This window comes from Gasterosteus aculeatus, chromosome 1 (assembly GCF_964276395.1).
Source record: "Gasterosteus aculeatus chromosome 1, fGasAcu3.hap1.1, whole genome shotgun sequence".
Lineage (NCBI taxonomy): Eukaryota > Metazoa > Chordata > Actinopteri > Perciformes > Gasterosteidae > Gasterosteus > Gasterosteus aculeatus.
The window spans coordinates 17479899-17494775 of record NC_135688.1 but is presented as its reverse complement, the minus strand read 5'-3'; the positions used below and the strand labels follow the sequence as shown (position 1 = coordinate 17494775).

Sequence of the window (14877 nt, the reverse complement as noted above, 5' to 3'; positions counted from 1 at the left end):
TGCGTTATAGCGGGCGGAGAGCGGCGCTGATTACCCGATGAGCCGAAGGTTCCATTAATCCTTTAGGAGCAGGAAGCTTTTATTATGACAAATATACAGTAAATAGAATATGTCCATCTGCTGTTTTTTTATAGCCCGTTTTGACGACTAAATGCATTCGATGCTCGACGGATCAGACTGGTGGATCGTGTCAGTTGTGGACGCACACACGGAGACAACTGTCTTTTCAAAAGACGGGTGGCGACATCGAACGGGTGGCGAAGTAGCGTCGGTTATCTCATCTGTTTTGCCTTCTCTGCACCACCCACCAACAGACATCACACCAACCCTGTGGGCACCGAGTGGCGCTGGAAGATGGACCCCGCTGAGAAGATCCTGCAAGATGCCACGGAGAAGCACCAGAGCATGATTCGACAGTTCAGAGGTTTGTCGTTGTGGAAGCGTCCTCTCCTCAGGCCGTCTGTTTGTCCCTCATTCACTTGTTCTGTCGGGCTCAGTTAATACTTGCGTGAAATTGCACTGATGGCCTTTGGGGCTGCTGTGAGTTTTGGCTCAGGAAAGCTAAGTTGGACGCCCAAAGCTCAGTCAGAACAGAGTTTACTGATCGCCCTCTGAGTGATTCCTAAGTAGGTTTTCTAATCGTTATTTTGGAAACGTTGTCAAAACATGGTGGTGAAAGAGTGATATAAAGGTTTTTAATAAGGTTGTTGCTCAGCTACCGTTCATGGTTCTTTTATAGATGAATCCATTGATTTGTTTTCAGTACATCATTTAAAGGTGGTGTATACGTGATTGGGAGCCACTTGATTGCCTCTCAGCATAACAACAGTACCAGCAGAGCCAACGGGGCAAACTGTGGCGACTAAGAATTTGACACACACAAAGGAAATGGTGCCACTGATGGTTTTGATTTCAAAGATTATTTTGAACCGTATAAACACAGGAAAACATTTTCAATTAAAATCCTGCACAACACTGACTATGCTCTTATCGACATATTATCAGCCCCGTTCTGTTGAAATAGTAAACGGATCCTTGAATTGTCCCAGTGTTCATTCAGTAGGTTCAGTAAGATCAATTCCCTTTAAATTCAAGTCCTTCCTTGTTCGTTGAAAAGTCAGTCAATTAGGTTCTAAGGAATCAAAAGAGTAAGTCGGTCAGTCGGTCAGATGATTCTGTCCTTGGTCGGTAGCAACACTTTAGAGATTTACCTCGTAACGGGAACACCTTAACTCACAAACTCTGCAAACGATATCATTTTCAGCGCAGTTATTTATAATGTGTTATATGAACGTCGTCATGGAAAATGCAATTTCTTGATGTTATTAATATAGACCAATAGTGCACATATGCTTCTGTTGACGGTAAGCTGGTTTACTGGTTTTTAGGTCACTTAAAGGAAAGAAAAGTCACAGCAGAGATTTACAGCTTCCACGTTTGTCTGTGGGAAAAAAGAAAATCACATTTTCAGATGCTGCCCTTTAAAAGTCTAACTAGAGCAAGCCTGTATTGTCATTATCATCCAGAATTTTCTTTCCAGTTGCTCCACAAAATCCCATCAGGCAGCTTTCAACTCCATTTACCGCTGGCGGTGATGCGTATTTTTCTTTTTCATGTGTCGTGCAATGAACAGTCCAGCTGATGCCTCTGAAAAGCCACAGCGTCATCAAGCAAGTTGGTGTCCTGACAACCTGATGGGTGCAGTTTGAATATATAACAGCAAAGCCCTGCAAGTCTCATAGCATATTCATTTCCTCCAGGTTGGCTGTTTTTGCTCCGGTCATGGTAACTAAATACGGTTCATTTAAGTAATTTGGACCGGAATCCAGCATCATCGCCCACCTTTTCAATTCATCCTATTGCTTGATCTGCAACGACAGCCACAGCGTCTCCAAACTGTACCCGTATGATATAGTGGTAGCTAGTTGTATCACATAGTAGTTAGATGCTCTTTAGCTGGAACAGAGTGTGAGCAAAGCGCTGAAAGGCACACAAGCTTACTTTATGTGGGCACATATGCGTATATGAGCAGGAAGAAGCTCTAGCTTTCCCTGCCTAGTCAAGTTTCTTCTGCTTCTGTGTGTTACCTCCTGAATACGTTGAGTAGACGCCAGACGGAAGAGCTCGGTGTGTCCGGTAACAAGTGAGAAAACCAATTCAACAGGGACGAGAACGGCCCCTTGGCGACGCCTTAATCAGCGTCACTGATGTCGACTCAGAAGACCACAAAGACAAAGTCCAGCGGTCTTCTGAAGTAGTTCTCTGCCCTTTTGTTTTTGCATCTGTTGCAAAGTGTGATTTGCCCTTGAAAGGCAACACGTTAGCAGACGCACAACATGCTGAATCACTAATTCACAGAGGGCTTATAAAGCATGTGAAAAAACAGTTTCTGTTTAAATGTAATTAAGATTCACCACATGTGCTCTTAAATGAAATGCCGTCTGCTGCAGCTACAGCAATATTGCATTAAATACCCATGACGGAAGGAAGTGTTTCTCCCTGAGCTTTCACTATTTGTTAATTCACTGTCTCCAACTTTATGCCAGAACATCTCCGGCTTCATTTGTTAGCAGAAAGATGGTCTGTTTGGCTGTTTACTGTATCTGTACTATAATGGAGATACTGTCTGAATATTCAAATACAGCTTCACATCCCGTCTTTGGCTCGTTTTCATGTCCCAGGTGGTTATGTTGATTAATCTAGCCGGTGGCATTTTGTGTGTTAGTTTGCATTTGTTCTCCTCTTGAAAGTCTGTTTGTCATTGCAGCAGAGTGTTTTATTTCATTTTTGCCAGCATCTTGAAGACGAAGCCCCAAAACGTTACAGGCGTGCAGTTGTTAAAAATGAGGGCAGGCTTTTTCAATTTAGCCGTGGTCCGGCGGAAGGGGGCAGACGGCGTAAAGTGTGTGTGTGTGTGTGTGTGTGTGTGTGTGTGTGTGTGTGTGTGTGTGTGTGTGTGTGTGTGTGTGTGTGTGTGTGCGCGCGCATTTGGTGGCCTGTGTTTGTGATCCGAGTGTAGACTTTCTTCCATTGGACATTGTTTTCTTTTGGCGCACTTACTGTAAGCTGAGACTTGATTCCACGCCGTTAGTGTAATTTTATTGGGTCAGGAAATCTAATGATTTGGTAGCAACCCTTGGTTCTTACATCTAAGGTCGGGACAATGCTCTTTTGCTTGTGTATTAAACTCTCACTATGAAAAAATAGTAAATCAATATTTTTTGTTTTAATGTTATTCCTTCATTGCAAAGTTGAAAGTCAATGGTTAAAATGGTTTAATAAACCAGGGGTTGTCCCACGTAGGGGGAAGAAGGAGTAAAGGACACTGAGCTTCCAGCCCGACGGACTGCCACCGCTGTCATGTGCACAACCCGCCTCTCCTGTAGTGACCCCCTTTGGCCTCTCTCCCCTCCAGGTGTCCCCGGAGTGCAGCCCGAGCGCTACGAGGAGGGCCTGGCCGTCAGGCACTGCGCCCTCTCCCTGGTGGGTGAGCCCATCATGTACCCCGAAATCAACGCCTTCATCCGCCTCCTGCACTGCCGCCGCGTCTCCAGCTTCCTGGTCACCAACGCACAGTTCCCTGAGGAAATCCGGTAGAAGCAGAAAGAGACATGCCCGACTTGTCTGTGTCCTCATTTCTTTGCAAATGTATATCAATTCCATGCTTTACTTCTCTGTCGTGTATTATGGTTTTGCAAGCTCTTCTCAAGGTCTTTGAAGTCTGGAGGGTGTGTGGGTGAATAGCAAAGTGTGGATGGATGGATGGAGTTGGAGTGGGTCTCAGTAGCAAGGATCAAAGGTTCAATCTCTGCAATTATGAAGCTGTGTCCTTTGACGAGGAGGGTACAATGCAACAGCTTTGAATGGAGTTGTTGACTCGATACCTGAAATTAGCAAGACCGTCAAATCCAGCTTCAAAAAGCTTCAACAGCATACGTACGTCAAACTTTCTTTTTGGCTGTGGGTTCTCTTTTGGAAAGTAGGGGATCGGACACACGTACCGCTTGGGGGGGCACTGTCCCTAAGGAGGGTGTCGAGGTATCGTTTGATTTCCTAGTGAGGGTAAAATGAACCACGGCGGTTGCCGTTTGGCATTAGCAGTCACGTTTGTGGTGAAGAGGGAGCTGAGCAGGGGAGCAAAGAAAAAACCTCTTGATTCCTCAGCATAGCGGTGCCCAACAGGTCCAGTAAGGTCATGACCAAGAATGTGTGGATGTCATGGAGTAGATCGCCAAGATGCACGTGGTCAGTTGAAAAGTAGCTTGCGAGCCGGAAAAAGTGCGGCCACCCCACCTTAGCACTTAGCCAAAGTCCTGATCCTCGCCCGTGCTCATGAGACGGCGGATACAAGAAGCCACGTTTAGCTTCTTTCCCTGGGGGGGCTGGGGGGGGGACTGGGTTCTCTGCCCAGAGGGGGCCATAGCGGGCCCGTGGAGGGGTTACTGAGGAGAGGGATGTGTGGAATGCTCTGCTGAGCAGTCCTCTCAAATTGACCCCTGCTGAGTGGAGGATGGTTGACTAGCGAATTGTCCATGGCAAAGACTCTTCCCTCAGAGCCGGCTTGGATGGATGCGGCTTTGTGCGGCGGAGGTAAAAAGAGCTGCTCTGCCGCACTTTCTGTCTCATTGCTCATTTGGCTGATTTTGTTTTTTTTCTATCTTTTACATAATTGCCTCTCAACACATGAAAGGGCTTCTTGTTGGTCGTGCCACACGTTGAGGAGAAACGCGCCTTGTTTTTCACTGCTCCTCATTTAGCCATTATTTGGATGTGCATCAGCTGCTTTGAGCAGGACCCCATAGTGTTTGAACTCCCATCATGTGTCAGTCGTGAGAACTGCGTGCTTCATAGAGCTGACAATACGCTCCCTTTGGTTTTCAGTGTACAGCAACAGCTCGATGAAATTGAATGGTGCTTTTTCATTTCTGTTTCCGTCTTTTTAAAACTATAAAATCATAATAGGAGGTTTTGTTCTACCCTTCACAGCAGGTTGTCGTCTCTCTCTCTCTCTTTCTCTCACTAACTGGATCATTCTAATACTTTGTTTGTGTCGACTACTTCCTCTCATTTCCAGGAGCCTGGTTCCAGTTACCCAGCTGTATGTCAGCGTGGACGCCAGCACCAAAGACAGTCTGAAGAAGATCGACCGACCTCTTTTCAAGGACTTCTGGCCCCGCTTCCTGGACAGCCTCCGGGCCCTGGGAGAGAAGGTGAGCGGCCCACTGAGCCAATAACCCGGAGTCAGTAAGTCGGGAGACGTGCGCCGGAGAGCTCCAGGGTGGAGCAGCATGGGACGGTGAAGTGAGATGCTGGCTCAGTAAAATCCACCTGCAGGAGGAAGGTCAAATAATTGCTCAACAGTTGCTCAACGCTAAAGCCACACATTAGATCTGGCACACGCAGAGCAGGTTGACTCGGGGTCGTGCTTGCAATCAGCTTCTAAATCCAAATAAATTATACACAAATAATGTGTTATCGCCATGTTTTTATCATATTTTCACTTCTTGACGAAGAGGTGGAAATGCAGTGTTTGCAAGTGACAAACGAATGCAGCCTGTGTTGTATTTGTGGCTGTTTATTGGGCAGTTGGGAGAAAACCATGACTTGATATTTAAAGTATCAGAAAAGCTCCGTGTACATTGATCCAAAGGTTTAAAAACATTCCAGATATTTGGTCCAGTCCTGTAAATATTTCTGATTCCCTTCACTTCCAGCTGAGGAGACTGCAGTGCGACATTGTTTGCCTTTGCCGTATTACGAGTAGAGATGTACAGCTTGCAAACGTGTGCACGTGTTGGTCTCAAGTTCACGTGCGTTTTGGTCCTTTCTCTGACGCCTGAGAACGTGTTGGAGGCTCGGGTGACTTTTCACTCCAACAATAAGACAGGACAATTAAAACATTTATTGTTCTACTCTATTTCAGAGGATTGGTGACCGGTGATGTTATTATACAAAATAAATACTGTCCATAGTGCAATCCCTGCTGCCCTGAAAAGGCACTAACGCTCTATAGCAAAGGAAGATCTTGCCAAAAAAATGTAATTTCTTGGTAAACTGTGTCAAAAACTATGCAGTGGCTTCTTTTCTCCAAAACGCTGTGAGACTTTTGCAAGTGGCAGATTCTGACCTCCTGTGCGTACTCGTCTTTTTTAGTTTTGAGTGAATCAGAGCAGCTGATGAAAAGGCAGATTGAGTCCTCCCAGAAGGCACAGATTGAGATGTCCTCTACATTCCCCAAATGTCTGCGTGATGGCGCCAAGACGGCAGTGAATGACGGAGCAGATGAAGCCTGAAACAGTGTTCAGAGGGGCTTCTTGGTGATTATTTTAACTGTTCAGCTTTATATTGTAGCTCCACTGCCACCATCGAACGGCTGAAAACCTCCACAGGGAAGCTTCCTTTTAAGAGTGTGAAAGTGCATCCAATGAGGTGGAAAGAAATGCTCGCTGAAGACGTGGAAGCTTCTCAGAGGGAACCTCTGCCACGCCGGCTTCGCTATAGCGCGCCACGGAGAAACGAATCGCGACTCAGCCTGAGGTGTCAGAGGCGGCGGGGCTCTTGACAAATGGCCCGCGGATGGCGTCGTTGCACTCTTGATTGCGTTCTCCATTGCCCACCATACGGCAACAAGCAAATATCAATGTGAGGTAACTGCAGGGGGTTAGCAAAATAACAGCGCCATGTTTGAGTTTAATGAATTCTACCATTGTGACGTTAATATCCATTTCTGTCAGCGCTACTTACAGGATTCAGACAACCCAGCTGTGTACACCGTTGTGTTACCTGTATACTCAACTGGAATCTAATTATGTCCCATGCTGGCAGTTCCAGGAAAGCTTTTATAATTGATACAAAAACAAACCTCTATTTCTTTGCTATTTGTTTCCTCTTGGGGCGAAAACTCTCCCGTATTGTGTCTGATTTTTATTCCACACTCCCCTCCATTCACCCCCGACTCGCCTTGGGGGAGAGATGGAGGGAGCTACAGAGAAAGGAAAACTCAAGCAGGGTGAGGAAAATAATAAATGGAAAGTAGTCAATATTAATGTATGTGGGGTTTTGAGCCAGAGCGGTGAATCACTCTTTAATTGATCCTTAGAGAATTGAAAGTCAATCAACCGAGGAGGATGAAACCAAATTTCTCGTGTGCAGCTTCTCTTCTCTGGACTCTTTGGGGCATAACAATTATTATGGTAAAGATTTTTGGGGCTGTTTGGGTCTTTGATCCTTTGTCGGGGCAAGAGTTAATTGTGGCTGCCAGCAAAGTGTGAGCTTTACCTCCTTGGAGTTTACTATTGGTTTCTTTCCCTTGAATAGATTCTCATGGTTATTGAATTGACATCGGTGAGGAGAGACGTGGTTTAAAGGGTGTGTTCATCTCTGTGGAAGGAGATGGCATATTGAAGTATGGACGGAGTAGGATGGAGCGCGATGGTTTGAATGTACCATTGCAAAGGCAAAAAACTTTCCGGAAACTTTTCATGGGACGTTTTTACCATTTTTGTTTTTTGCAACAGCATATAACAGGAATCTAGAATATAGTAGAGAACAGGATTATTCAAGCCCAGCTGGGATGGACTGTGGACGCAGCTAGTGGGGAACATTTTCGGGCAGAAACATAAACCTACAACGTTGTGTTGTTTTTGAACACCTTGTCATTACTGAGCATATTGATGACCTAGTAAAAATAATATATATATAAACTTAGTTACACAAATCAACTTTCCCTTTCTGTGCCCCACCTCCTGTCTCCATTTCTCTGTGTGCTTAGTCATCCACCCTCTGTTCTCCTCCACCTTGCCCCCCCTGCACAGTGCACAGGAGGGGCTTGATGAAGTTGTGGCTGACTTCCGGATTTGGAATACAGGCAGCCTGAAATACCTCCGCTCCCTGCTTCCACTGGCCAATTACCCCCCCACGCCCCCCCCACTGGTCTGAGCGGACGCAGGGTAGCAGATGAGCTGCTGGTGAGAGCGTGAGGAAATCAAAGCCTGCTCTCGCCTCTCCTGTTGTCCTCTGCTTGTCCTTATGTCCCGTCCTTTTGTCTCACGTCCTCACTGTTCTCCCCCTTTCATCTCGCAGGCTTCCCTCCGTCTTTCTTCTGCTCCATCTCGTTCTCCATAATCCTCAATAATCCTTATTATTATTCTATTCTCCTGTAAATCGACATCATTCAGTTGTGAGCAACGATATTTTTTCTTCTGCTTTAGTCGGCTCAGCACCAGATCAGGTTTGCGTGGCCTCGACAAAATTCAAATTTGATTTACTTTCTACTTTTATTTTGGTTAGGTTTTTTCTTATTAATGAGTAGGCCTACATTAAAGTTTGTCAACCTACAAATGATTAATGTAACAAATGTCAGGAAAAACTGTATGAAACCTGGTTTCATACAATGCGCACATAACTTGCTTCCTTGCTACCTTCCCTGTTTGCTCGCTAACTATTCGTCGGAGGTCCAGTATTCTTTTCAATGTGGGTTGGGATATTTTTGACAGCTTTCTGACTGTTAATTAAACAAAATCATTGGAAATCTCTTGAATCGGAATCATTTATTCGTCAGGTATGTTGTACGTATGAAATTGTCATGCTGGGTGGTGCATACATGGAACAAAGGAGAATAATGTACAAATAAATTAATAAAAGGATATAAAATGATATATAAAATAAAACACAGGTGTCAAATGATGGAAACGACTTTATAAAAAAAAAAGGGCCCAGATTGGCTGCGATCAGCATGTGAATGACTCCACATGTCCAATGCAGAGCAGCAGTCGTTGCGCATTAGCAGACACACAAAGCCGCCCTGAACCAACAGAAGGCAGAAAGGGGGTCGACGGGTCGTCTGTGAGATGTGACTTGTTTTTTCTTTCGCTGTGTATTTGTGGCAAAACACTGATTCAATAGCAGCACTCGTTGTAACACTTAATCTAATTCTAATTCTGTTCAGTTTAGCTGTGAAAAATCTGCACAAATGTGTTGTTGGCTCCCAATATATGCTCTGTGTTTACTGGATGTGGTAGTTGGAGACCTTTCCTTACTCCTCTAATGCTAAATATGCAGCGCGCTGTTCCTCCACCAAAGCCCTGTGTTCATTTCTTCCCCTGTTGTCCATCCAGAGACAAAGGACGGTGTACAGACTGACGCTGGTGAAGGCCTGGAACGTGGAGGAGATGCAGTCTTACTCAGAGCTCATTGCTTTGGGCCAGCCGGACTTCATTGAGGTCAAGGTAGGGTTCAGCGGCCGCCGCTTTGTGTCTGATCCCATTTCCTATTGCATTGCCTTATTTATCAGTTATTTTCCCAGTGCAGCTAATGTAGTCTTCTCCACCAAATGTTTCTATATTTCTCGATTGCTCTGTTTCTTCCGGTACTGAGCTCGGATGTGTGTCTAGAGTAAACCCCTTCATAGCAAAGCCTTTCACATTTGCTCCTCACTAATGAGTTTTCATAAAACAAGTGAGCCGGTGGCGCTGGCTGCATTCTGCGGCAATAATCAGTGAGAGGAAATCTTTGATGTCTCCCACCGCACATCCTGTATTTAAAGAATAAATAAATAAAATAACTTGATGTAAAGGACTGCCTTTGTCACAGAAATATAGTGTTACTATATTCAAGTAGAATTACATGGCAATTTAATGAGAAAGATGTATATTGATTTAGTTGAACCAATTAACAAACCAAAATATTTCCAATGGAATTGAGTCAGCATCTCTCTCGCTTGTGTCTCTGGCTCTCCACCAACTCCTACATCAAAGGGAACCAAGAGAAAAAATATTATTCCAACTGAACACTTTCCTCAGGTCATCCATCATTTCAAATTTTTGTTTTGTTCGAAAAGAACAGGCCACAAAAGACCCTATCAAACACCACGATTACTCTCACTTCGAGACTAAAGACTTTTGTTGGTTATCTAAAACTTTTCATTATTTAAGAACTTTGAAACCCATTCACGGGTTTGACAGTAGCGTGGTTTCATCTGTAGTCGGGCGGTACGGCAGCTGATGCCTCTGTAGTAATCATTTTTACCCACGTGTGCAGGCTCGGTTGGCTGAGCTAATCCCAACCAAGCATTTATAGTTACAGAATCCTAACCTGAGAGCGCTGTAGTAATCATCATGTTTCATGCTGTGGTGTGATTTATTTGTTTGTGGTGGGTCCAGACTGCTTTTTAATGAGCTTCTCTACGTGAACTGCACATTTCTTCCCATCTAGCTGCTACTTCTGATGATATCTGACCATGCACATTTTTTAAAAGACTTTTAGCTTTTGGGGGGGCTGTTCTTTGTTATTGCATGTGGTGCATTTCTTCCCTCTTTTAAGTGTATTCTCCCTTTTGAGCATAAAACAAAACAGTAGGGACTTTCATTCTTTTTATTTTTAGTATTCTGCCTCCTCCCTGTAAAAACAGTTCTGTGAATTTGCTGTCTGGTGCAGTTCATTCTCTGCTCTTTTCAAACGTTGCCTGGACTCCTTTATAAAAATAAAAAAAATAAATAAAAAAAAATTAGGCCAATTAATGGCCTCTACCTCAGATAGCAGAGAGAGGAGAGGCCTGACAACTTAAACTGAGGTTCACTTGATTTCTATTTTCATTGCACTGCGGGGGTGTGAGATAATTGGTGAGCGCGGGGGATCTGCTCGTTCTCATCCTGCCCCCCTGCCCCTCTAAGAGTTGATCCTACACCAGTATTATTAAACCTCAGATGCAGCACAAAGTGGTTAATCAGGTTTGGGTGAGTATGCAAGTCTGTCTCGATATTGCTCGTCTTTTCTCTGCTCAATGTGTCCCTCGCCACCCGATCCGCACATGCGGCCCGAGTCGCTACTGAGCAAGTGCAACCCTGGACCGACACAGTTGCCATGCAGGCAGCGCCTCGCCCCACACGGAGCGCTCGCATGGGAATACCTCCTCACACAATCCAGAGCCCGCCTCAGGCTGCCTGGAAACAGAGTTCCATCGCACTTGTGTCTCTGCTGGCTTGGTTGGCTGAGCTGAATGGTCTCGATAAAGCAGTGGAAGTTACAAAGTCTGAACCCGAGAACGCTCCCATCCAGCAGTGGGAGCCTTTTTTCGGTGTTGTGCCTCACTCGCACACAGCTTCCAACTGTACATTATAAACCCTTTGCCTTCTTATGTTTCTCCACTCATTGACATTTACCATGTTTACGTAGTCACACCTGTGTAAGATTCTATACCAGCCCATACTTTCAAAGATATTCTATTTGCCTCCTTTTTGTAGTCTACTGAAGACGGCAGAGATGGGTCGGTTTGGCTCACTTTTGAAGTGCGGTCATCTCCGAGAGAGAGTAGCGAGAAAGTGTAATTACACTGTTTCATTTATATTTCATTGAAAATATGTATTTAATTGGGAGGCTTACTCATTGATCTATTTTCTGTAAAGCAGCAAAGACCTTGTTGAGGTTATCTCCCTTTCAAAGTTCCTCTCCTCTGGTGTTAATTCATGGTGCTGATGCTGCAGAAATAACAGCACACCAGAATTAGTTTTGAAACTTATTTTGTCGAGGGTGTGCAGGCGCATGCAAGTAATGTTGATTTAACTGTTCTCAATAAGCCTCCAGCCCTATCTGCAGATCATCAGTTAGCCAGCGCTGCAGTACAGTGAAGATAAAAAACTTGGGCTGTCAATAGATTAATTACTTAATTTTATAGTTCATTAATTAGTTAATCTCACATTTTGGCAATTAAGTTTTTTTTTCTTTCTTCTAAAGACTAAATCTTAGAAATGAATCTCAAAAGTAATTCCTTCAGAAAGCGGGTATGTTAGACACTCGTCACTCAATTGTATTTTTTTAAACATGAAACTACACACATTTGATCATCATAGAGGCAGAATTCCACCGGGTGGAACATGTTGAACTAGCGACTGTTGTCCTCGTGCACTTTTCTCTCAACTCTCAATCATTTGACGGCTGTGTTTGAAGTGCAAACAATGTCATTTGACCAGGACGCCAGGATGTTTTCCAAACCACTGTCTTTTAGGGACACCGTGGTGGTCCTCTGCAGACTGTGTGCCGCGCAGGGTAGGGAGATGGAAGTAGCCTAGCAGCTAGCTTATCGCTTAGTTCTCACCTTTTTGTCGCACCTCTGTTTGCTCTCCATCTTCAACTTCAACTACCGTCTCGATCTCTCCAATCTAACTGACCGCAGGGGCGCGGCGGGGTCAGGGGTCAACGCACACCAGAAGTAAACAAAGCTGCGTTAACTGCGTTAAAATATTTGATTGCACTAATAAGCTGGATAGATTAACGCGTTATTTTGACAGCCCTATAAAAACATTCCAGTCAAGCTTATCTCACAGCTCACACTTAAATCAAATTTAATAATCACCAGATCTTTTACCAGATTTGAATTAAATTCATTTTATTTTTTTATTTTGCATACCCCAAATTACAAAGACTGGAAAGACGCCAAGTTGGTAATGTTGGTTTGTGATTACAGTACTAGTAATGTGGTTAATATTAATACTGACAGCAGCAGCCGGGCCGAGGCAGGAGGCAGGAACAGGGACCAGACCGTGCATGAATGTCTACAGTAATAAAAATGGGACTAATAATGGTGTTCGAAGCGGAAGGTGTCAGCGGGGCCTTGGTAGGAGGTAGGACCAGAGTCCAGATTTAACCATAATCCATGGAAACCTGCAAGGCGAAAAAGCACAAAAACTCTGGGGAAGAAGCTAAATTAGTGATTTAATTATTATAGAAAGAGAGCGAGAGTGGCTTGGTCTGTCCTAAGAAATCCCCCGGCAGTCTGGGCCGTTGGCAGCTTATCTAAGGGCTGGTCCAGGATAACTTGAGTGTGTTGTTCAAGTGTGCAGCTCTCTAGTAGGACAAAATGGTGTTATGAGCTCCTTAAGGTAAGACGGTGCCTCACCAGCAAGTGCCTTGCATGTGGGAAGAAGAACCTTCAATTCTATTCTTGATTTAACAGGGAGCCAGTGCAGAGCAGCTAATACAGGAGTAATATGATCCCCTTTCTTAGTTCTGGTCGCTGGAGCACTCTTAAGAGACTTATAAGAGCAGCCTGATAATACAGAATTGCAGTGATCTAGTCTAGAAGTAACAAACACATGACACATTTTCTGCATCACTTTGGACCGAAAGTGCCTGATTTATTTAATATATTTTGTATCGAGTTGAAGGACACATCCTGGTCAATAAGAAGAAAGAAGATTCTTTACGGTGCTACTAGATACGTAACCTATTATTGAACTGTCCAAAATTGTCTTTATGATTTGCAAATCCACTGAAAATTAATCAGATTGAGATTTTTTTTGTGTGTTTTGGGGAATCTTAATGGCCTGGCAGCACATTCCCATATTAAAGTTAACGAGCTCACACTCTTCATCAATTATCCGCCCTAATGCGTCTAAAGTCTTCGTTTCCTCGCGTCCGTCCGTTGCCCATCAGGGGAAATATCTTTGCCGCCGTTCATAACCGGCACATAAAGTGGTAAGCAGCTTAGTAAGCCACTGTCACGGCTGTCAGCATGTTTTTTCTTCAACCAGTGAACAGTTACTATATTGGGAAAGCAGAAAAGGGACGAAGAGAAGTCTGTGGTAGCGGGAAGTAACCTGTCAATCACATTAAGCCCCCTCTACAGCATTCTCTTCATCTGACTCTGAATGGTGAACTCATGTTTACACGGTTTAGCGAGGGAATAAATCAAGAGGGAAGTAGGGGGCTTTCTCAGAGCTTTCTATACAATCAGACTTCTTCGCACACACGACTACATTCAATTTGGGTGGGGTGCCCAGATATATTGGGGGTTCCACCCAAACTCCTCCGCCCTCTAATGTGTGCGGTTTAGCGGTGCATCCTTGTTCAGCTCACTTCTGTTTACTTCCGCTTCACTTCTTTCGCGCTCTGCCTCGTTCGATCCCCTTTGCTCTGCTCTGCTCAAGTTTTGTCAGGTGTTGTCAAAGAAATTCTTTTCTTTTGCAATCTGCGCAACAATGATTTTGAGCGGCTGTGTGGCAATAAAAGGATCCTCATCTCCATCTCCTCTTCTTTTTTCCTCTACATTAAGCCGGTCTACTTACATGGTCTACTTTGTTTCTGAATAATCAATAAGACCGTCTCTGCTTCCCGCCGGGTTTTACATTGTGCTTTTAACGACTGGGAGAAAAAAAAAAAAAATCTAAGTTCACCCCTGAGACTGAGAGCTGGATATTCTATTAAAGATTTCTCGTAGGAGTGAGTATTGATCCATGTGGCATTTTGTTATATCAGAGGGAGCATAACAAGGCCGCAGGGAGCATTGGACTGGATCGGACTGGCAATCAGTGATACCATCACGTGTGTCTCTGCGGGGGTCGCACACAGACTTTAAACTGTAACTGAGATGTTAGCATAATCAAGCCACACTCACACTTTTGTGTAAAATAAAAAAGCTGTGCGTTGACAAAGAGAACGTGCCGAAGGATGTGAAGAGGGAAACAAAAAAGCATAAACCCATAGACACAAAAACCCCTGTATTGTTAATCAATGGATTCAATAATTATGATGATCCACATATTCTGGTTCTGTCTGCTCCAATGTAAGGATTTTCTTGGTTTGGAAATAACTAGAAGGATGTTGTATATCTTCTCCCAACATGCTGCAATGTAATCTTCCAGTTCTTACCAAAGGACTCTGGTATTTTAAAGAGGGCTTCAAAGGGCTGTGTGAGGGCAACGTAGAACAGATTTTGCGTTTACACGATGTTTGAGATATTATGTCATTTTACCTCCCAGAGTTGCTGGTAGCATCTGTGCATCCTAATCCCTGTGGGACATACATGACTATGGATACGGATATCATTTGTATCGACACGCAGAAACCTCCTTCGGGTCATGTGGGAGAATGTTTTCAAAGTCC

General features: G+C 44.3%; 1 protein-coding gene across 1 annotated transcript in view; it reads left to right on the top strand.

Moving 5' to 3' along the window:
- The window catches only part of tyw1 (tRNA-yW synthesizing protein 1 homolog (S. cerevisiae)), a 41958-nt gene that overhangs the window by 15187 nt on the left and 11894 nt on the right, over positions 1-14877 (top strand). The window contains 4 exon segments of the mRNA XM_040170933.2: positions 315-424; positions 3416-3593; positions 5075-5210; positions 9117-9227. Of these exon segments, the coding sequence (XP_040026867.2) occupies positions 315-424; positions 3416-3593; positions 5075-5210; positions 9117-9227 (535 nt within the window).